The 24,442-nt window shown below is 43.6% G+C and overlaps 1 protein-coding gene across 4 annotated transcripts in view; it reads right to left on the bottom strand.

The window, feature by feature from the left end:
* LOC124794879 (polypyrimidine tract-binding protein 1) overlaps positions 1-24,442 on the bottom strand; it is a 264,872-nt gene that overhangs the window by 73,048 nt on the left and 167,382 nt on the right. For all 4 annotated transcript variants that reach the window (XM_047258570.1, XM_047258579.1, XM_047258586.1 and 1 more), the window contains exon 5: positions 21,794-21,931. In XM_047258570.1, the coding sequence (XP_047114526.1) occupies positions 21,794-21,931 (138 nt within the window). The remainder of the gene's footprint in view (positions 1-21,793; positions 21,932-24,442) is intronic.

Here is a 24,442-nt window from a genome sequence, read left to right as displayed (position 1 = left end):
AGTAAAAGGTTCGTTGTAAGATTCTGACTGACAAGGTGTAAAACATAAGGCAGAAGCATCGGCCTGCTGTTTCTGGTGAGGGGAAAGCAGCCGGGTAGGAGGCTGATGCCGATGCCATTGCAAAATGGGTCGCAAGATGTTCCGCAAGAAACAATGGGTCCATACAAAGGCCATCTGGGAGGTGAAGGCCTGGGAGGGTGGACTGCCGACGGCAACCTTGGAGAGAGCGAAATGTAGCCCATACCCATGACATAGGGACAGTAGAACCGAGGGAAGAAACAAAGTGTTCCCAACACATCTGCTTGCTCTGTTTGATTAAATAACGAGCTTTAGAGCAAAGGTGATTAAAGGTAATAAGGTTGGCAACAGAAGGGTGCCTCTTAAGGTGCTGCAAAGCTCAGCAGCGATCACGTATGGCAATGGCAATGGCCGTACTCCACCACGGGACGTGCTGATGGTGAAATGGTCCAGACGAGCACGGTACAGCAAGGCTAGCAGCACGAACTATCGCGTCAGACACGTCACGTAGGACGTCATCAATACAACCCGACAAAGAGGGAGAAAACACAACCTGTGCAGTGTATAATAGAGGCCAATCGACACGTTGGAAAGACCAACAAGGTAACCTGTCCATCGGGGAGCAGGAAGGGAGCGAGAGAATCAACGGGAAATGCTCACTATCACAAAGGTAGTCATGTGGTGACCAGCGTAATGAAGGGAGGAGGAAGGGAGAAGAAAGAGAAAGATCAATGGCAGAAAAGGTACCATGACTGGCACTGAAATGAGTAGGGGAACCATCATTAAGAAGGCACAAGTCGTGGTCTGCAATAAACTGGTCTATGAGAAGACCTCATCTAGATGGAAATGCACTGCCTCACAAGGGATGATAAGCATTAAAATCCCAGAGAAGGAGGAAGGGAGGAGGAAGTTGCTGAAGAAGGGCAGTTAAGGCAGCAGGTGTAAGAATCCTGTCAGGAGGGAGATAAAGATTGCAAATTGTGACCTCAGAGTCTAGGTGGACCCTAACAGCAAGCGCCTCCAACGTAGTTTGAAGAGGAATCCAAGTGCTACCAACATCTGTATGGACCAACGTACGAACGACACCAGAGGCCCGCAGGGGACCGACCCGATTTCGACAGGAAACACAGAACCCACAGAGCATGGGTGAGTGATCATCAGTAAAATGAGATTCCTGTAGAACCACACAAGCTGCAGAGTAACACGAAATAAGGGAATTTAACTCCATAAGGTGATGGTAATATCCATTACAATTCCATTGGATAACCTACAGAACGATGATACAAATGGAGGTTGAACAGGCTACAGTCAGTCATGCCGTCGGGTCCATGAACAACGGGTCATAATCTGGTTGTGAAGCTGGGGATGGGACCTCTGGTGACACCAGAGGATCCTAGTCCCGGGACTTATGTTTCTTCTTCTTTTCTGTTTGAGATCGAGAAGGGCTGCACTGCAAAATGGAGCCAGCTGCAGCAAGATCGGGAACAGAAAGAGATCAAGCGACCTGGGGGCCGACAGACCGTAGTTCTCGCAGTCGTCGTGTGGCAGCACACCTTTGGCCTGGAAGGTGCCGGTAAGGGGAAACCCGAGAGGGACAACCTTGACTGGCAGATGCCGAAGAAGTGGGACATTTCTCTAGCTGGGGACGGGGAGCAATGCCAGGAGGAGAAGGTGTGGGAGCCGCAGGGGATGGGCGGAGGAAAGGGGTCCAGGATTGGGGTAAGGAAGAGGGAGGAAGGGGTGAAAATGTAACTAAAGCATAACTAGACGTCATGGACACAGGGTGAAAACGTGTATACTTCTTACGAGCCTCAGTGTAGGTTAAACGATCAAGGGACTTTTACTCCTGTATCTTCTTTTCCTTCTTATAAACTCGGCAATCTGGTGAACATGAAGAATTATTGCCATGACAATTAACAAACACAGGAGGGGGAACACAGGAATTCCCCTCATGGAGCGGACATCCACAGCCACCAAAGAGAGGGACCTGCCGACAGCAGGAAGACGTGTCCAAATGCAAGCACTTAAAATATCTCCTAGAAGGTGGGATGTATGGCTTCACATCACATCAATAAACCATAATCTCTACTTTCTCAGGGAGGGTACCCCTTCACAGGCAAGGATAAAAGCACCAGTATCAATGCGATTGTCCTTTGTACCCTTCTGAACATGCCGAAAAAACTGAACACCCCGCCATCCAAGATTGTCCTGAAGTTCCTCATCAGTTTGAAGGATGAGGTCCCTGTGAAATCACACCTTGAACCATATTTAGAGACTGGTGGGGGGTAACAGACACAGGAATCGTGCCAAGATGGTTACAGGCACGAAGGGCCGCAGACTGAGCAAATGAAGCAATTTTTATCAACAACGAACCCGACCACATCTTGCTCAGGGAGTCCACTTCGCCAAACTTGTCTTCAATATGTTCCACAAAGAATGAAAGTATCCCCATCAGTCCTGGTGCAAACCAGATAGCGGGGGAAAGGTTTTGCCCCCAGCCGACGGGCCTGACCCTCCTCCCAGGGTGTAGCCATAGAATGGAAGGCCGAAGGGGCAGGAGAAGCAGCACTAAAAGAATCAATTCCACGCAGAGAGACAGCCGCAGAAGAACGGCCAGAGTTCTGGACCTGTATGTGTTTCATTTGTATAGCGTTCGCCCTGATACCACCCACTCAGATCAGGGGCTCTCCTCACAAGCGCCACCCAGCCACAGCAAGGGCCGTCTCGCACGGCGGCCATTGCCGGGAGTTCCGATGCTCCAGGATGACAAACAACCACTCCTAGGCTTACATGAGGTGGTCACCGCTCAGGTATCTGAAGTGTGATCCCTGTGTGTTCAGGGGTCTCAACCAAAAGGGTACATAGCAACCCCACCACACGGGCTGGCTACCATGCTGGCTATGCACCCTAGCATCAGACAACGATGTGAAAGAAAAGGCAGAAGGAACTAGGAGGGCACACGTCTTGAGACACTAGGTAAGGTGCTCTTCCCCAAATGGCTCACACTACGGAATAGAAATTTACTAATGGAGGTCAAACCCCAGAGGGGGACCAGGGAATGCCGAAACGATGAGGTGATTACGCAACAAAACTAAATTGCAAAACCAACATAACCAGGATGATAGCAGGGCCAACATAAGCAAGGACACCAAGAGAGGGAGAGGAGAGGGCGAAGGGGAAGGAGCAAGGAGAGGAAAGGAGGGAAAGGGCAAGGAAATGTAGCCCTGAAAAGAAGGAAGGCTGCAATAGCTCGGGGCCCATGCTCGCCACACACGTACTCACAAAAGAACCATGAGCCCCTGGGGGTGGGGGGCTTGCTTGTGCTGTCGGTCTGTGGAGTCCAATGCAGGAACACAATTGGTGGTGCACACTAGCAACACAGAGGCCGGCCGGGCTAAGGTATCACATTGCAACACCGTTGCAAAGTATCTTCAAGGTGGCGAAGGAAAAGACCGTTAGCCTTTGGTGGACTATTTCGAGCCTTTCCGATTAGCAAAGGAAGCCTCGGCTGTTGTGTGGCTGGAGGGACATCTGAAGTCTTCAAGAGAGTACTATTCCTGTCCTTTTCAATATACTGGTTGTGTAGCTGGTGGCTTCGCACCTTGAGGCGAGAGTTTGATGGCTTGTTGCACAGCTGGACGTGAGGGATGATTATGCTACCTTGACACTGGGCAATTTCACACCCTCAGAGCTGAATTTGAGGTCACACGTCTATGGGGCCACGTCCATCATGGAGCAAGGGGTAATAAAACAGAACTATAGGTGCCAGAGGGGAGAACTCAGGGTTTGCGACAAGCCAGTAACTTGCGAGCAACTGAGTAAGTAACTTTTTCCTTTACCGAGATCTCTTGGACAGCCCGCTCATCAAGACACACAGGACAATCCCAAGTGGCAGTGGCATGGCCGCCATTGATGCTGATAGAGCAGGGAGGAGGAGGCCGACAATCATCCTCCTGCGCATCCCTACCATAGGCTACACATTTGGTTGGGAGTCTACAAGATGTTCTAGTGAAACAATGACACTGGTAGTAGCGCATCAAGCTCAGAATGTTTAGTTGAAATGTGATAATTTCATAGCCAGCTTTGATCTTGGGTGAAAGCACCCTTCTATCAAAGGTGAGAAAAACAGCGCGTGTGGACACTAAGATGGGATCCACCTTCTTCATCACCCATTGCATGGCAATGACACCCTGATCAGAGAGGTAAGATTGGATTTCAGCCTTGGTCAGAGCATCGAGCAACCTAGTGGTAATAACACCTTGGGAAAAATTCAGAGTTCTATGGACCTCGACATGAACAGAGTAGCCGTGGAGAAGCGAGGCAACAAGCTGTTGTCGAGCTTCAAAAATCGGAAGTAGGCTCCGAAAGTAAAGTGCCATTCCGTGAACAAGAGCAGGATTTCACTGGCCCGGCAATTCCATCCACACCTTTCTGAATAATAAATGGAAGGACTGACAGTCTTCAGTATGAGACCAAGAGGGACTGTGATGCAGTTGGAAGGGTCTTTGAATCGTTTGCCTCATTCCATTTACGTTTCGTAGACATTGATTGGGAAGGTGAAGGTGATTGGCTCACTGCGAGAAAATCCCCATGATTGCAAACGTCTCCAATGGTGCACTCCTTGCAACTAGGGGCCCCCTCACCTTATTCCCAGTAACACCCCAGACATGTTCCCCAAGGGAGGAGGAAAAGAATAACAAGAGGATAGACAGGCAGAACGGAAGGGAAAAGATACTGCAAAGGCTGGGTCCCAGTGATAGCCAAGCACGAACCTGCCAAAAAGTGGCAATGTGGAGAGGCCCCCCCCCCCCCGGGGGAGGGGGGGGGACTATGCAGAAGTGATAATTACGAAACACGTGATTCTTTTGTGTAATCTTAACTGAAACACCCTTGGCATTTTCTACTACAAATTGTGTATCCGTTACCAAAAATGTGTACTGCGAAACTCTTGCACACAGCAGTGTTTGAGTGCTAAGGCTAGCAATTGTCGACAATAAAAACACTGATGGAAGGTCTTTGTGTTCTACCGATTTGTGATTAGGAAGCTAATCGCTTAAGTATTCACAGAACACACCAGCTACAATAACTATGACATGCTTCAGCGAATCCAATGTTAGTGGCCAGCCAACATTAGTTCTTTCTCGAGCTCCACACGTTCTGCGATTAGATTTATCAGGTGTTAGATTAATGAGGTGTTGGCATAATATCCACATTGTCAGAAAATTTTCAATCTCTCAACACTCTCGAGGTCCAACGAAATAGAGAAAATGATTTTGTAGTGCATTCTACGTTCCTCGCAATGCCGTTAATGGTCTCAAAATATGAGGAATGGCATAACTCCCAGTATAGGCTCGTGAAGCAGAACTAGAGTGACGTGAAGCGTGTTCGGAGAATTCAATGAAGTACAATTAATTTCATAAATAAATTTAATAGACGCCATACGTGGAACTCTCGCAAAGACGACACCACCATCAAGGTGACCGGAATATCTGCAACGTCTGACAGCACTGCATCGCAAGGCATGTCAGAAGCAACAAAATTATATGGACTTATTGATGTACAGGGTTATTCTAAATGATGGGCCCATTTTCCAAAATTCGTATGTATTCAAGTACAAATCTGAAATGAACAAGCTTTAACACCAATGAAAGGTGGGAGTGTCAAAAGTTTTTGGCAGGCGGGCGGTGATTGTTTCAGAAGCGGCCGGTAGACTTCGCGCGGCAATAGGGTCGTCGTCACATTTCACTGTCAGTTGTGAGATGGTGACTGAGGCACAAGATTTTCTGCGTTCGGTTCACGAAAAGTTAGTCGCAAACTGCAGTGCAGCGGCCATTTCGTGCCAAATTCGATATTCAACTGCCAATTCGCAAAATCATTAGTCATTGGTTTAAGCAATTTAAACAGACTGGGAGTGTGTGCAAAGGAAAAAAGCACAGGCTGATCGCATGTGCCAGAGGATGATGTCCGACGGATTCAATAAAGTTTTGCGCCCAGTCCCAGTAAGTCTACCAATAGAGCCAGTCAAGAACTCTGAATACCATAACCAACTGCGTGGAAAGTTCTGAGACGGGGTTTGCTGTACAAGCGCTCAACCGATTTGTTAAATAATTATTAAAAGTAATTACAAATTATTAAATTGATATCAAACATAATGAAAAACTTCCTCTTACATTTTGGATTTGTATTAAGTTTTCAAAATACATCCAAAATTTAGAATAACCCTGTCAGGGTGTATACGCAGGCAAGGAAAAAAGTTCCCAGTTAAAAATACACTTTCTCCCGGATGAGAACACACTTTTTCCGTGTTATTAAGTGACCGTGTATTTTCCCTCGGAACTGGGAAACTTGTCAATCCTTTAAACGTTTATGTTTTTATACACGAGCGTAGAATTTCCCAGCACTTTAGAAAACGAAACTCGGGGAAGAAAACTCCCTTAGGGAAGACTTTATGTGCAGAAACATTTGAGCTGCATATTTTCGTATTACGAAAGAATACTTTCGAATTCCACCAAACACAGCATGTTACTTTCCGAACCATTGTAATCGAGATGGCGATGCGCTTTTGCAAGCCATTCATAGCTCATGTCACGTGATAACGCCAGCCGATGACAGTGGATATTCAGACCACAGGACACGCGATGTAGTCAGCTAATCGCAACATTACTGTTAAGTAGGGCGGATACACAACCATAAAAAGCTGATATTTTAAATTAATTACATAGTATTGCTACAAGAAAAGACAAGCTTTCACACATAATATTGGTCTCTAAAGTTAATAAGCTGCAAGAGAAGCTAATCTTTCACATATGATGTTGATATTTTTTCCGCGTGTTACACTGTAAGATACATCACACAAATGTGCCAGTAAAATTTTTAGGCGAGTCCAGTGACTTGTCCTCAAAGTCTTCCACAAATAAATTAGCTACCGCCGAGGAGAGACAGCATCCCGTAGGACTACATCAATTTGCTCATAATAACGACATGAATGTCTGATCATCTGGGCTCGATATACTTCTAAATGGCTCGTCCTCTAACGCTTTGTGATTTAAGAAATTCATCGTACATTCTCGCACATAGTTCAACGTGCGTAAAAGGAAATTTATTTTGAAAGTAATGCTTTTCAAACCACCATTCGCAATATTTTCCCGCAACCTGTTGGAAATAGGTTCGTTTCGGTAGTCGTCTGAGTGCGCCAGGAAACAGGCGTCACCGCACTTTGGCAGCTGCTATGACGCACTAGGTCCGTATGTTCGGATGTGTAAAACATTAAAAGATCTTACATTATGTCATAAAAGAAAGAGACACCCGAGGATACTCCAAGAGCATCGGAATTTCGTGAACCATACTAAAATGGCACATTTAAAGCGCATACTTAAAGAGCACATTCGTAGGTCCAGATTCACAATGAAGTAGACCTCGACCTGATATTACGCTTTTCAGTGTGGGTTTCGGGATGTAAACTTTGAGTACCAGTACTGTACCAGCTCATTTTTTATTCTTTATTATGGCATAACGCCATACGTGCCAGAAGATGAAAACGTGCACTTGAAATGCAGCAAGCAGTTGAAATTAGCCAATGGTGTGGAACCAAACACTGTTTCAAACACACTGACTGCCTCAGCGTAAAAGATTAATAAAAACCAAATTTCTTTAGCAAACCGACAAAAATAACTTCATTGTTCTACAAGGCGATTAATGCATGGCTGTCAGAAGTGGAAATAAAATCAAATCTGAAACTAATGATGTATATTAGCCTTCCGTAATTATGTGAATGTATTTTAATTCACTTGATAGCTCGCGGACACAGAAATCCATTTTGTTTTCATTTGACGTGAAAGCAGTAAACGAAGAGGAAACAGCAAAATTACTAAATGTAAACACAGGTCATGTGGAGACTACATACTTCTCCACTATAACTCAGACTGCTCCTGCGGATCAGCCTCGGATCTACAGTATTTCCAAACCAGGGCAATACTAAGATAGTGGCGTCCCCCGCCCTCAAGCGTTTGAGATACGACGTCAAAAATTTTAAAAAATCGTATTTTCAAAAATATGTTCATTTTGTGGCGCACATCTTTCTGAAGAGTCTAATACATAAAACATACATCTTCGAGGAAATGTAAGACATGTTATTTGGTCTTAGGTGTGCCAGATAGCAATGCCACCCCTCTTCACACAGCGTTCTTCTATCGCACGTCACTGTATTTCGCTCCATGTAATTGAAACGCTTATATTTTGTTCTGGATACCATCAAACTATATTCACGACAGTGGAAATTAATATGTCCTGTGATGCCTCTCCTGCTCCCAGTCGGCCAGTTTGACATCCTGCTCCTCTTAAAAACAAACTTGCAATTAATACTGGATGGGGTTATTTGTATGCGGGAGAACAAGAACTCTTCAGAACATATGCACTCTTTATTGCTTATTAGGCAATAACTTGCTGCTCTGTGAGACATAAAATTAAGTATAGGATACATAAAACCAGTAAAGACAAGGGACAAACATGACAGTACACATTTCAATTCTTAGGTCCTAGCGTTTCTTTCTCTCTAATCTCGCTACAGCTTTACACAATGTGCTTTCCTTTCTGCGAAAAAATCTATTACCTCAAAGTTCGTCAAACATTTTGCTAAATGAAAAATCTTCGTCAAACGTTTTGCTAAATGAAAAATCAAAAAACACACACACACACACACACACACACACACACACACACACACACACACACACACACACAAATAAACGAGACTTTTGGCACAAATGGTCATTTTTATAACACGACATAATGTAATTCACGAAGAGCAACATAAAATGCCTATTACGCCAACAACAAGCAAAAAGCTTTGTTAGAAAATAGTTTCACATTTCAGTCATACACTCCAGTTCCTCGAGCATGAGATCGAAAAGTAGTAGTACGAGATTTTTATATAAATTTGGAATCGCCATATTCTTCCCTAATTTGTGTGATGTCCCCGTTTCTTCTCCTTCCTCGTTCTGACAATCAATCTTGTCGTAACTAACTCTGGAACTATTCCTGCCTTTGTCACTTATTCGACGGTTAACTTCACTAACCCTGCCTGAATAACCGGTTTAGTTTCCCTGATTATTCTCCGGTTAGGCGTTATGTTATTACAAACCATTTTCCGCGCTACTTCCAGAGTAGAACTTAAGCGGCTGCTAGACAGGGTCTGTACAACTAGTGTAGCGATCTGGCCAAAAATGACAAAATTTCATTTTCCTGTATACACCGAGAAGATAATACGTAGTCTTTCTTTCTTGTTATTCCTGTTAGTCGTTTATTTCCACTCTGGTATTCTGAATCCAGGGATTTCCCTATTAATTATAATACCGCTGATCATTCTCAAACCCAAACAACATAATCAGACAGCGATTGGCGTTCACTTGTTCGGCTTTACTCCGCTCAGCTTGTATAGCCCGGACCCTTTTGCCTGCAGGAAAGTTTATTTCTAGGTGCGATGAGGATTCCCCTGACAGACATCACGTACACTATGCACGCATTCCGCAAGAATCAACAGATATTTTATTTTTTCTTTCCCCATGGGACCAAACTGGTGATGTCATCGGTCCTTCGGCTTACACACTAACTTATGCTAAGGACAAAACATACACCCATGCCCGAGGGAGGATTCGAACCTCCGATATACACCCATGCCCGAGGGAGGGTTCGAACCTCCGACGGCCGGCGGGGAGGGGGGGGGGGGGGGGGGGGGGGGAGCCGCGCGAACCATGACAAGTCGCCTGAGACCGCACGGCAGTCTGACTGTAAACTGAAGAGCGAGCAGCGCTTTTGGTGGGGGAAGTGGCCTTTCCCGGAAGAACCCTGCCACTGGCCTACAGGGCAACCCAAAATCAGTTGCCCGTTACCTACCTGACGGTGTAGTTCAGCGTGCAGTGATATACGTCGTTTCTGTTCGTGGGATCTTAGTTGCCAATCTCAGTCAGTTGACTTTGAGTACTCACTGATATACTTCAGTATCCGGAAGTGATGGATAATCGCCCTGCATTGCAAGAAAATGTGCAGAATACGAAGGAGATATTTATGCAGAACGAGCGTTCGATCGTCTATAACGTTATTACAGCTTGTGTTAAGGAGGCTACATAAAAAGAGCTGTTGGCTAATATTACCAGTCCCAATCAAAAGGCTGCAGTTTATGCAAACTTCAGCCTAGCCAAAATAGGACGCATAAGGAAGGAGCGCGAAAACAAGGCGCATGGTTTACTGGAATCGCCGTGAAGGAAAACTAATAATTTAGGTAGGAAACCCATCGTTATAGATAGTTTCACAAAATCGGTCATTCGACAAACGGTGGAGGACTTTTACATAAACCAATGCCCACATTACGGAAATTACTCACTGGCTTGAAACAAAAAATACATTTTCGTTGAAGAAACATGTTTTACACAAGACATTGCGTGAAATGGGATTTACCTGGAAATACTTTTCACACATGTTTACGAAGACAAGGACAAAAAAGCAGTGTGAATCGAACTAATATAACACGTAATTATAAATTTCTGATTAATTTTTAAACACTCTTCGTGTTGCAAGAATTGTTAAGTTTTAATGCAGCCCTTCAAAGAAAACTACCTTTTAGTAGAAACACAAAGTAAGAACAAGCCTTAAATTCTACAGACTGATTGCACTATGTCTGGTTCGTCTTACGAATAGAGAAACATACATTCATATGAATAGGCATTCGGTTCTATGTTTGTAGTAGAATCCTGGCTTCCGTTCTTATGTTAATATTACTCTATAATGTTTTGTTTCGAAGAAGCTATCGTCTTTTGTTTTCCTTATACTCTTAACGCATTTGTCTAAAAATAAACGCAGACGGGACGTATCTGTACACGGCGTCGCTACAGATTTAAAGCGCGCGCGCCGCGGCAGGGACTGTGTACTACGTTGTGGAACAGCCTGTAGAAGCGCCCTGTGACGTAGCAGGGTAGGCAGAGTGGGGACTCGCGTGCTCGCTCTTCAGTTTGCCGACAGACTTATACCCCGCGCGCCTTATGATTCTTTCAGAAATCAACTTACAGAATGTGTTCAAAAACCAACAGGGATGCGCATCAAAATCATATGAGTAATCGATAGACCAACGTGCGCTGGATGTTAGGCGCTTTGCGAAACAAGATTTTTCTCCTCAAGAATATGAATTTGGCAGCTTGAGTGTGGCAGTAAAATTTTTCCCGGTTGCATCTAGCTGCTTGCTGCGACTGCTTACACAGCCAACAGCCATATTTCTGTAGCCAGAAACGGGAGAAGGTACTACTCGTAGCCACTCAACTGAGCATGAGCCCGCTCGTAACTGCTAAAACGAATCTAATGTAAACAGTTGTGACGTCATGCTCATCGGAGGCAATTTGTTGTTATGATGCATTGCACAGTCTTCCTAAAGCCTTTGACAATTTTGCTGTTGGAAAACAGCTTGTATGAGCACTGTGTTTTGTTGTTGTATATGAAACATTTCCTTTGCAATTTAGCCGGCCGCTGTGGCCGAGCGGTTCTACACACTTCAGTCCGGAACTGCGCTGCTGCTACGGTCGCAAGTTCGAATTCTGCCTCGGGCATGGATGTGTGTGATGTCCTTAGCTTTAAGTAGTTCTAAGTTTAGGGGACTGATTACCTCGTAAGTACCATAGTGCTCAGAGCCATTTGATCATTTTCCTTTGCAATTTATGTTTTATTTTCGTTTTCTTTCTCGTTCACGTTTTATTGTTGCAGTATTATTCTGCAGGAGCTGGTTACAGTAATATCCTTTGTTAGAGTATCGATTCTTACCTGCCAAAATTACAAAAAATTATCTGAAAACTAAAACAACGAAAAATTACCGGAATTCTAAAAAATTCCCGGTTTTCTCCCGGATGAAAAAATTCCCGGGTTTATCCCGGATTTCCCGGTTTTCCTGGGTCATATACACCCTGCCTGTACAAGGGGAAGGCATTTATCCGAGCTCATTATACCCTGGCGCTCATGTATGTGGAGAAGTCCACACGAATCCTAACACTGTACTTGGCTGAATCTGTGGACGGCCTCGGTGCACTATTGTTCCGCGTTACGGATATTCGGCCAATTTCTGCTTCACGAACTTGTACTGGGACAACTAGTTGGTGGCGTGACAATGGAACGGGAAGGCCGCTCGGCGAAAACTCCACCTACGAATACGGTTCCAGGGGTCTCAGCTCGGTATATAGATGTCTATCGTTGACAGGCGTTGAACACCAAGAAAGAAACAGGAAAACTTATGCGGGACCCCAATCTCGAGTAAATTTGTTGATTCCCATAGGAAACTGGCGTGTAATGCACTTCAATCCATCTAAAAAGGTATCCATTTGCTTTGTCGCGCAAATCAAATGCACTGTTCGGTTGGTTGGTTGAGAGAGAGGTTAAGGGATAAAACAGTAGGACCATGGATCCGTCATTCATGAGATAGTCCATTTATAGTTTGCGGAAGGAGATGATATGTAGAGAAGCAGTAAAACAACGCTACTGAAATTAATATTTAGCGTAAGTAGTAAGAAGTATATGGATGGGGTGGTCTGCAGGCCAGAGAGCAAAGAAGGACTCACTCCCTCCTGGCTTTTATGCACCGAGAGGCGCGTCCCCTAATGTCTCAGTTCCCACCAACCCATAGTAGGCATACGCCAATACCGTAATAAATAATCCGCCTAGCCGGGTTGAGGGAAGATCCGTAACAGTAGAAGTATAAACGCGAATAACGTCAAGCAGATCATTAGAACAGCCAACAGTAAAATGAGGCGAGAGAAATAAATAGGTCGGTAGATAGGTGTGCACAGTAAAGTGTCTCCCGGGCCTCAACAAGCGGGACAACTGCCTCCTCCCATCCCCCAATCCGTAACAGTAATTGCCTTAAAGGTGGAAATAAGCCCCACTCTCTTGAAGGAAGTACCAAAAATATGTTCAACTGTTCTTTCGTTAACAGTTATTATCGTGGATAAGATGTCCTTTAGATTCTGCTTTCATCTGAGTCTTATAGAAGGTGATACTCCTGAAAAAATTGCATGTAATAACCAATGAGACTCAAGAGTGGAAGAGCGATGACCAGCGCGCCTGGCGGAGGAGATAAGGTCAAAGCCGCCAGCGGCCACCATGTAGTAGCGTGAAATACCGCAACACATTCCACCACTGCCCTGAGAGCATTGAAACGCTAGCTCTGGGAATCAAGTCCACTTTTTCGGAGAAAACTAAAAACTAGTTCCGCCCTCCGCCCATATCAGAAACGAAAAACACTAATGAAAAGGGTTTGGGTGGAGAGCCAGTAGGAGGGGACATTCAACCAAAATGTGAGCTTTTATCATAACACTCGCCAACCACAACGTGGGGATGGTGACTAATTATATTAATGATGAAAGTACGTTATTCTGATACGAGCGACGGGACAATGAATTCCTTCTGGGCGGAACGGAAGCAAGAGCGCCCTGCGGCAGTAGTATCCTTGATAGCGCGAAAGTTATTAGAGTGGGAGCTAGCCCACTACACATCGTTTCCCAATGAGTAGAGGCTTTATCTGCTCCGGCAAAGCAGCGCCCGTGATAGTAAAGGAGATTGTTGGAAGAATAATCGCTTCTCTACTTCGTACTACGAGAAAGGCGGTCATGAATATCACAGGGTGACAAGAGGAACAGCCGTAAGTGCTCACTGAGTAGGATAAATGACGTCTTAAACGCCTCTGTGTGAATAGTAATGAGTGACACGTAGGAACTTTTAAATATGCCTGAATCTCCCACTTCATGCTGTTGCTTTAAATCTTAGGCTGTTGCTCTCCTGCAATGCTTGGGACACAGCACGCACGCTATCTCCCTCTCGTCTCAATCCGAGGGGGAAAACACTGAGCTATACATCTAAAGGAATATTGTCACGGGCACTGGAAAACATAAAATGGTGTAGCGAATCATTGGAATCGAACTCGTACTGTAAATAAGAGGAACAACACCCACAATACGTCGGTGTGGTTGGGCTCCAGGAATCTAGAACAGCCGCGCATAGTGGCAGCGCGGTAAGAGACGCCATGTCACTGATTGCGCGGCACCTCCACCGTAGGTTTGAGTCCTCTCTAGGTCGTGCGAGCGAGTGCTTAGCATACGTTAGTTTAAGTAGTGTGTACGTCTAGGGACCGATGACCTCAGCAGTTTGGTCCCATAGTAATTCACACACATTTGAACATTTTTTGACTCAAGCACAAGCATGGAGGTTAATCCATCAAATTACATAAAAAGCCAAATCGCTACAAGATCACGTAAACCAGCGATAAGAATTTATTCTTCATTCCTATCAGCAGAAAGGCAGTTAATGGACACCGAAAATTCGTGCGTAGTCAAAAGGATTACATTACGTCATTCATGGGCTGTATCGGAAGTACACTTTGCCTGGAGGAAAACCAGCGTATCAAAGTTACCCAAGTTTTAAGCAGATGCATGTATATTTTGAAGTTGTAAACTCCAACAGCATTTGTAATCAGCATGTTGATAACTAGAGGTCAGTGCTTACCAAGGATGCCTCAGTAGCAGCACACACTGATGTGAATATGCGACAAGGAATAGTATAATCATTGAAATCTAATGACATTACATTAATCTGCCTAACTACATATACTTACCTCTTCATTGTTCTAAAATACTGTTTAATATTCGAAAATACTAACTAAACATTTCAACTGAACAACTATTTGTTTCATTTTACTTCAAAAATTAGAAGGAATGAGCAGACCTTCGACATTAAGTGTTAGAACTGAAAAAGTGAAAGGAAGTGCTAACGAAATAACTATCATTGTCATCGTCGTAGTAGTCTGTCTTATCTTTATAAAACGCGGCACTTCAGTATTATGCAGTAAATGATAATATTCTTTCAAAAATCACTCACTTGAGACCACAGTAAATGAGAATTCGCTGTCGATATTTAAAACAAATGTATTGCCAGAATGTCGTGACATTCTCGCGCTCATTCGTGCACATCTCTCGCTAGCCTTATCTAGTAATATTTAAAAAAAAGCATGTCTATAGTAACTACTATTTCCCCAACATGGTCCTTGGTATTTCCTAGGTCATATTATTCTGATGCACTCACAAAACAGTCCACTTTCGAGCTATGCTGTGTACAGCCTACCAGTCTGCTGATAATCTCTCATTATTGCGCTACCCATATCTTTCTTCTCTTTTGAGTACGCCCGCAAAGTGACGTTATTACATGCTAACCTAGCTTAGACTGGCAAGATAGAGGCTGCAGTCATTCGTATACACTGGCTAAGAAAAAAGACTAGAAACGTAAACCAGTTTCGCCGGATGTCGGTGTAAACCAAAGCCAGGCGACTCTGCCACCGAACTATCTCGATCTATCTTCTGAGGAACATATATAGAAGTACGTTTCGCCGAAAAATTCGAAGAAAAACCTATGGAACGTTCAACTTTTGTTTATGGGTGGTGTAAATGGTGCGAACTTTGTTCATGGGTGGTGTAAATGGTACGAACACAACGAAGAAAGCAGCCGTTAATGAAAGAGTACATGTAAAGCCCTAGATCATGTGTCGAATAGCATATGCGAGGTATCTGGGTGTCAAGTGTGTAATCATAGACTACAGACCTGTTAATTTAACTGAATTCGTTGAAGATTTTACACATCTACAAAGATAATAGTAGCTAGCAGATCAATGCTGCCCAAGGCACGTTTGCTGTGGTACGCCCGCGGTAATACGATAGCATATTACATAAAAAGACAATACATCCAAAGAGCAGATAAGCAGTGGCCCACGTAATGATCAGCTCATTTTATTTATGTAGTGGTGTCATTAACTGTCGTATCGCTTCAAGGTCGAGTATCCAAACTTATATCCAGCCGCCGTACTAGCCTTGCAGCGCGATCGAAGTTCAGCACAAAACAACAGAGCAAAGTAGAATTTCACCCATAGGTACACCATGTTAAGCTGCACACTGGCAGCCCGCCACCGCACAAATGCGCTACGCCCCATCCACTGGGAACTCACTTCGTAGTACTTAACTCCTGCCAGGATGTAACCCTGGTCATGGTACACGAGTAGCCGTGTGCGTTCCTGACCAACGACGAATCTTATGCGGTCCCTCACACCTTGAGTATTTATTGTGCTACAATACTCTATAAATACAATGTGCGAAAGGGTGAGGCCAAGATCGGCACAATATTATTGTGCCATATTTATGCCCGGGACTTTGCAGGAAGTTGGAACTGTCTCCATAGAGAAAAATCTCTGCGTTCGCGGTTGTAGAACTCAGACGTACACACTATTGCGACAGCAATCGCTACATACCGCAAAAAGAAAGGCATGAAGCGGCGGTAGGCGAAAAACAGGCTTGGAAGGCATTCTGGCCATGGCCAAGAGAACTTTCTGCAGAACCAGGTAACTATCATTATTTTAAGGGTGAACAAGGAATTTTTCAACAAATTGATGAACTTCATTCCACCTTACGTGCACTGTAAAGACTGTTTCACATACTCGTCGGATTTCACTTCCCACGATGCTTGAAGCGATCACGAGGGTGGTTTGGTAAGCGTGGTAAAGCTCACCTGAGAGGACATGACGCCGTTGTCCAGGTAACACCAATGGCAAACCGGCTTTCCGTACCACGCCGCCAGCAGTTCGGTTGTTAAGCGGCCCTGTTGCCACGCCGAGTACCACGTGGTGTCAAGCATTAGAGGCATCTACGTTCATCAGCTCGCGATATTTTCTGGCGTTGAATTGTCCTACAGTCGTCAGGTATTGGGAACAAGTGTTTCGTGTTGGCGTTGCATTAATAACTAACAGTGCAGCACGTATGAAAACGATATTGGCAATTAAAGGGGTCGTCCAAGAACACGTTCACCAGCTATAAATATAATTTTCTGTTGCAAAATATTCTTCCAAATCCGACAATAGAAATGGACAACGTGCAATACCTCTCGGTTGTGATGGATAAAGCTCCAACGATGCAGCGTAGGAATATGGCTATTTTCCTCGGGGTACAAAGAAATGTTCAACCGGATAAAATTGAACCAACTTGCCTAAGGCGAAGTTAATGGAACTTTTAGTGCTGTACAAGCTCCACGCTACCAGGTCGTCGAAATGGCTAAGGCTAAAGAGCATAGTTTCATCAGGCTTCCTCCGTATCATGCTTTTAAATCCGACAGAGTATACGAGATTACGCGAAAAGCAATGTGGCAAAAAACAACACGAAATTTACACTCAGTGAGGTTGAAATGCTGACAAAAGAAGTCATTGCAAATATTCTATCACAGGACTGGTCTCAGTCGTCAGCCATACCAAGAATGTAGTTGAGTAGAAATGGATTCGTAAAGGACAGTGTCGCGTTTTGAGTAGTACGCTACATCTTTTGTTGCTGTCTTAACATTGCTTCTTTTGCCTAAACACAGCAGAGTTTACAGGCAATTTCTCACTAACATTCAAATGCAGATAAAATTGTGGCAGAATCCTAAAACAGTGTATTATTAACTAGCGACTAAAAGCGGGACATATCAATTTAGTTATGAGAAAATCAATTTTCAGTATAAACAAATGTGCACCTTCTTCACTTATATTCTTGCAAAACCCACAGTAATTCTCGTTTCACAGGCTATTGATGCTCCCTGCAAAATTACATTACATCATTAAAAAATCAGTTGCTTCCATATTGTGGTGGATATGGAAGTTTCAGATATAGATCATATGGCAAAATACTATTCTCTTTGCGTTCTATCATTTGCCAAAATGTTGTTTCTATATTTCAGACAGTTTGTGAGATACGAGGAATTTATGAATGTCTGATTTTGGCTTTTTCATTGGTAAGTGCGTTCGTGACGGAGCCCTTAACAATTTCATTTTCTCAACGTAGATAGCTATATGGTATGAGTTTTAACGACAATTTAATATGTTACCTGAATTTCATATGCATACGCATGAAACGCAAATTCATAGCGACCCCCATTTTACACTGCGAACGTCTTGCAGTGGTTTAGCTAATACCGAAATATCACAAAAAAATGACCATTAACGAAATAACCGGTAATTCATCATGAAACTAACAAATGAAGCTATAAGATGTGCGAAGGCTTAGAGTTTATTACCACATAGTTTCTTTAAAATAGATTGAGAAAGAAAGCCAAGAAGGCCTGGCGTTACAGGCGCATGCTGACGCGTTCAGCACACGCTGGCAACTCGCTCCGCACGGAACTGCCCAAAGTCGCAACTTATTTTAAACGCACTATAACTTCTCGACAAAGTCTCCTTTGACGGATAAATACTTGATCCAGCGATACTCCAGTTTTTCCATCCCATCGGAAAAAACAGGTTCTGTCACACTCGTCAAAATACTCCTTGACTGGAACTACCACTTCCTCGTTTGGTGATAATTTCTTCCCAGCAAGCCAAAGTTTCTAGATAGGGAACAGTAAGAAGTTACTTGGGGCTAAGTCGGCGAATCGGGGTGGATGAGGTACCAATTCCAAGCTCAATTAAGGCATTTTCGCCTTTTGTTATCTATGATATGTGGGATGGTGCATAACCTTGGTCCCTCAGCACTTTTTGCATGCCAACATTCGTCTTTCTTCAGCCAGTGCGTTTCAAACGATCCGCAATGAAGCGTAACAGGTTCAGTTATGGTTCTGCCTTTATCCAAATAATGAGTAAGGATTATTCCTTGGGAATCCCGGAAAAAAAAGGAAGAAGAAAGAAAGAAAGAAAGAAACCGTGACAGCTGACGAAATCGTCTTTCCTTTTCTTCGCAAGTCTTGCGGACTGCGATTAAATATTACCAAGCATTGTGTTGAAATGCTGTGCCGGATGTGTTTTTAGTAGACTACGAGCAATCGCGGCACCCTTCGCATACAGCTTCTTCATAAGCAATTCTTCGTGCAGGGTATAATGCACTCGCTCAGTTGTGATGCCTACAGTCAATCTCACGAATTTATATTCGTCGGTCTTGCATTACAGTATCATGAACTTTGTCAATGGTTTCCTTTGTGCTGGCCCCTACTGGACGGCCTAATCGCGCTTCGTCTTCGGTGCTTGTCTTGCAATTTTTAAATTCATTACTCCAAACGTAAATGGTCTTCAATGATGGTTGCTGAGTTCACGTGAACTTCATCCAGTTCCGTGTTGAGTTTTGCGGCACTCCAGTCCTTCAAGGGAAAATGTTTCACAGCACGAAACTTTTCTCCATTTTCAATCGCAGTCGACACACTGGACTAGACGGCTGTCAACATTAACTGCACACTGTACATTGTTGCAATTCTTTATATTGATCACTGGAATAATGTTCCACTCTTTCATGGAAATATTGCCAGACTTATCAAACCATCCTACTATAAACATGAAAAGAATAAGATGCATTACTATAGAGGATTGGTAGGTTGAGCTGTTATGTATCTCCACTATACATAATACAAGCTTCTGGAATGAACAAATAAGCAGTTGCAATGGTATTTCCCTCCGCGTACATACTTTTGTCGAATGCTTTCTACTGCCAACTATTGATTAAGCGGTTAATATGGAATCCAGTTACTTCCCTCAATGCACGTCAACAGATGATTACTTTCCTCTACCTTTCCTACTATTGTCTGCAAATAATGAAGTTTCGGCAGAAACAACCGTGTATTAGGAAATACTGTACCACCCTAACACAGTAAAATATATTGCGCAATATGCTGAGAGCGCGTTAATATTTTTAAAGCCTTTTGCGCAAACCATCAATACTGGCCCCCAGACTGTCAATACGACTGTCAATTACGTATTATGAACAATCGTGTTAATGGGAAAGGGGGGGTCTTCATTATTCCGAAGGTCTTCAGGAATAATCTCGCGAAAGTTTTCATTACATAAAATTATTTCTACAACCGCTCCTGGTCTTATGATTTCATACAACATTTAATTCCGAAACCGGCGAAGAAAGAAACCCAGACAGCCCGCTTCTGATACAATAGAACATGCCAAAGCTACACTTTCGGATTACGCAGATCAGTAATAATGCAAATAAATAAATGATTTTCCCAGTGCCCGGCTGTTCTCCGTTTGTGAGTGCAAATTGCTTCAGACAGTGCGACTAACACGAGACAGCGAGGTGTGGGAAACCATTAGCGCGCTGTGTACAGAGAAAATATTAGCGGGAGGAAACGGAAGGTCGCTTCCGGCCGCTATTTGTGCAAGAACCGGACGAGAGCGAACTCTGCTACACGGTGGCCAACAGCCGCTAGCTATTTCCCGCGGCTCTCAGTGGTAGCAGCTTCTACCTTACTTTCCACGATCTGCTTTATGGCTCACAACAGCTTCTGTTTCAAGCGTTTAACGTGCCCCTACTTTTGTAACTACACGGTACAGTAATTAAAGACAACCAGTTTCCATCGATGTGAGCTGACAAATGGAAAAAAAGAAGAATGAAAACCGTAATGCTGAGTCCGTCATTAAATTTCATGACACCTCCCCTCCCCCCCCCACCCCTCTCGCCCGATAGGCAATCACCAAGAAAGTGATTGCTATCCACCTGAAATGACAAGACGAACTATGGTGAAATTCGGGAAAGGATTCGTCAATATGTCAACAATGGTGGACACCATTTACCTTGCATAATTTTTAAAATACTCTAATGTTAAATGGATACTATTTCTTGTTCGCAAATAAAAGTATGTTTTCCGTATCTGTCACAACCTTTCGAAATACGGGAGTTCTTATTGTCGGACCCTGTGTAACATTATGTGTATCTATTACTTACTAATTTCAGTATGTCAAACTTAAAGAGTTTTTACGCTTAGTGTGTTAAGACTTCACCCTTGAAAGTGAACTTCACGAAGCGTAACACATGGACAACTATTGGAAACACTGCAGAGCGGGGAGGCATCGCTTCCTATTACATCCCATGACGCCAGATTTAAGTTCGTTATACCTCATTTGAAGGTGGCAAATGAGTAGTACGTATTTTAATAGTACTTACTGCACATTATCGAACTTTTAGGAGAACAAATTGACATTTTATTCAAATGACCGTCAATGCAACAATCATTTCGAACGAATTACAAGTTCGGAACCGAAACACAGACGTTACCTTGTTTCAGGTATAAGTATTACAAAAATCTAAGGACACTACCAGTGCCAGAATCTGAAGTCTAACGTAGTATCTAATATCAACGTCTCCAGTTTTAACCCCAATATTCTCCCTCCCTCCCATAGGATTTCTTGTTGGAAACTTAAGACTTCAGAATGCATTTGAGTGAGGCTACAACTGAGGAAAATTACATCAGATAGTAAGGTCGCCAACTGAATAAAGGTACCCACAAAAGTTTTAATCACCAAATGCTGAAGCCTACCATGTGCAGTGAGTATTCCTTTAATAACTTTTAAATTTTGTTGTGCCTTACCTTCACAACTGTTTTACCCCTCATATCCACCATTTATGACAGATCACGCCTGCTGTCATTACAGCCAAGGCCTCTATTGTTTACTCTTGTGTCCGCTTGCATTCTGGTCTGCCAAGCGAATTGCCAATTAAGCTCAGATACGCTGTTTTAGTGCCGTTATGTCAGTTTTCCGCTTTCCCCTATACAACGACTATTTAAGCGGCGGTGTTTCTCAAACCCTTGCCTTTCTACATTTCCAACCCACTTTCACCTTCAGTGCAAATCAGAAGCTTATTATTTAACGGCTTGAAGCACGATCTTGTCTTTAAAATGATTTTCTCACTGAATCCAGCATGTTAAATTAGGTGCTATGCCGCACAGCGGGTTAAGTTCGTTTCACACTCACCTGACAGAGCACATCTAGAGTAACTGGATAGACCATGTGCTCGATGATGACACGGAGTACTGTGTTTGGTCCGCCTTGGGTCTCGTTCTGACCAGACAAGGCGGAAGCGGCCTGCAGCGCAGCCTGTGCCGACGCGTTCTGTAAATACAAATACACAAAATATTTGAACTGTCTAAAGCACAAAGAATTTTATCGATGATCTGAGGATACGAGACGGGCACACATCAATACAGTCTTCCTACAAAGAGCAATCAATATAATTATGTTGTCGATCTCTCTCCCTGTGTGTGTGTGTGTGTGTGTGTGTGTGTGTGTGTGAGAGAGAGAGAGAGAGAGAGAGAGAGAGAGAGAGAGAGAGAGAGAGGCATTTTAAGCTACAAAAAAGACCAATGTTCTGATACATTCAGCAACTTGGTGGACGGTTATAGGCGGATTTCCGTTCCTGTGCAGAAATATTCGGGGCTAGTTCTCGTATCTGCTGCACGTACTCATCAGAATTCACTAATTCACATAGCGATGGCGTATGGTCACATCATTTAAGGTGTTTTCTATCTGCAAGAATAGTATCCAGAGATGTAAAGTCTTAGATAACTGTCTAATAAATGCTTAAGTACGTTATTGCTGCAACAGTTTATTTACCTACACGCGAAGGTATCTAAGTGATGTACAGTCGCGTAAGATGCAAATCTTATTTTTAAGTGTCTCGCAATGTGTCTTGGAATCAGACATGTAATATACATATACTTATACAAAGTTAGTAAAAATTCTTTTGTAAGATAATTAACTTTTTTTTAATGGTGGACGTATTTTCTGAAGCAATCGGCAGTCAAATCTTTCTTCCATGAGAAAGTGGCGAATCTTAACAGGTTCCAACGACATCCAAGAAAACTGGCCAGATCTCTTAAGATAAAGGTTTCAAAAGGATGTAGGCTAAATAATTCTGAAGCAGATGACTGAAGTCCTAATTGAGCAGCCTTGCTATGGTGAAAAGTCTGCCCCCCCCCCCCCAAATGGACAGGAAAAATCAGCGCGAACCAACATGGACACGCCACACTGGGGATAGCGATCTGAGTTAGGGGGTAGGATGTGGTTCCGAAAAATGTGGCTGTCGGTCTATACCAGCTCCGTCGAACAATTCAAGTTTCGATTAAAAACAAACAAAACGTAGCTGGCCGCTGTTAAATTTGGATTAAAAACAAACACGGCTGCTCTTAACGTGTTACAAAATTCTATTACAACACGGCTGTGCAAACATGAAAATTTATTATAGTAGCGACCCAGTGCGAATAAACAGGAGAGGAAAATTGGGAAATTAATATGAATAACAACAGTTATTTAACAACAGCTGCATTTGCATGCAGTTAAACGCTGTTTGATGTTTCCTTCTTACTTTTGTGATCCATAACCAGCTTATACGAGAAGCCACCAGACAGCAAATCGGATCAAGACTGATTTTATTTTCATTCACACCTGACAAAAAAAGTTAACAGCAAACTCATAAGCGTTGCCTTTAACACTTTAAAGTGTTAAGCGTAATAACTCGCGTGCATTACACAAGACGAATTTATGCATTCATAGCACACATTGCAGTTACAGCATTAAAATATGACAACGCTTGAAAGGGAGGTGCATACTTTTGAGTCAGTACAGTATTGTTTTTATAGATGCACAAAGAAGTCCAGACTTGTCTGCTATTTTCTTGATTAGTCCTATTGACAGTATATTCTTTCCTGACATGAGTCACGTGACCAGCTTCATGAGTAAGAACAACTTTTTCCCTCCCGTGTATTTCATCACAATAGTGGACGAGTTACGAATGGATGTCTTAGAACGTCATATTATATAGCAGTGTGTGTGTGTGTGTGTGTGTGTGTGTGTGTGTGTGTGTGTGTGTGTGTGTGTGTGTTCTCCCAAACTACTCAATCGATTTCAACCAAACTTGTTACACAAACAGCAAACATCGTGAGTATCAACACCGTGGAGGGTTTATAACAACCTAGCTCCAATAGAATAGGAGATATGGGCAAACAATTTTTCCAGCTCCTGCAATATAGGATACCCAGCATTATTGGTGTGTTGAGTAGGAATAATATCGCCCTGCTTTGCAGGGCAGTCTCCACGACAGAAGGAAGAGTTTTTAAGCCTCTGACTAGTAGGCTGCACTCCAGGTAGCGAGAGAGAGAGAGAGAGAGAGAGAGAGAGAGAGAGAGGAGGAGGAGGGGGGAGGGGGGGGGGGATGAGATCAAGAAGGACCTGATTTGGGGTGTGTTTGTGTGGGGGGGGGGGGTTGCAAGACGCCGACAGGATGTGGGGAGTAGGCGACGAACAGTGGGTGTAGTACGATATGGGCAGTCTTCTGACTATTTCTCAAAGCTGCAGCGACATCGGGGCGCCAATAACAAGACTTGCGACACCTTTGCACCTGTGTTTTATATCCCTGGTGAGAGGTTATCACTGCGTCTTTTGATATGCAACCTCTGACCAGTCTGTCGCCTCTCCAGCGTCTGTACCGAGTCCCAATTTTTACACAGACCAACTTTTTTTTCCACAGTCCGATCTAGCCACTGCCACAAATGATGATAATGATGATGATGAAATGATGTGGACAATACCTCCACCCAGTCCCCGGGCACAGAAAATCCTCAACCC

The sequence above is a fragment of the Schistocerca piceifrons genome, chromosome 1 (assembly GCF_021461385.2).
Source record: "Schistocerca piceifrons isolate TAMUIC-IGC-003096 chromosome 1, iqSchPice1.1, whole genome shotgun sequence".
NCBI lineage: Eukaryota > Metazoa > Arthropoda > Insecta > Orthoptera > Acrididae > Schistocerca > Schistocerca piceifrons.
This window is presented reverse-complemented; position numbering and strand designations above follow the sequence as displayed.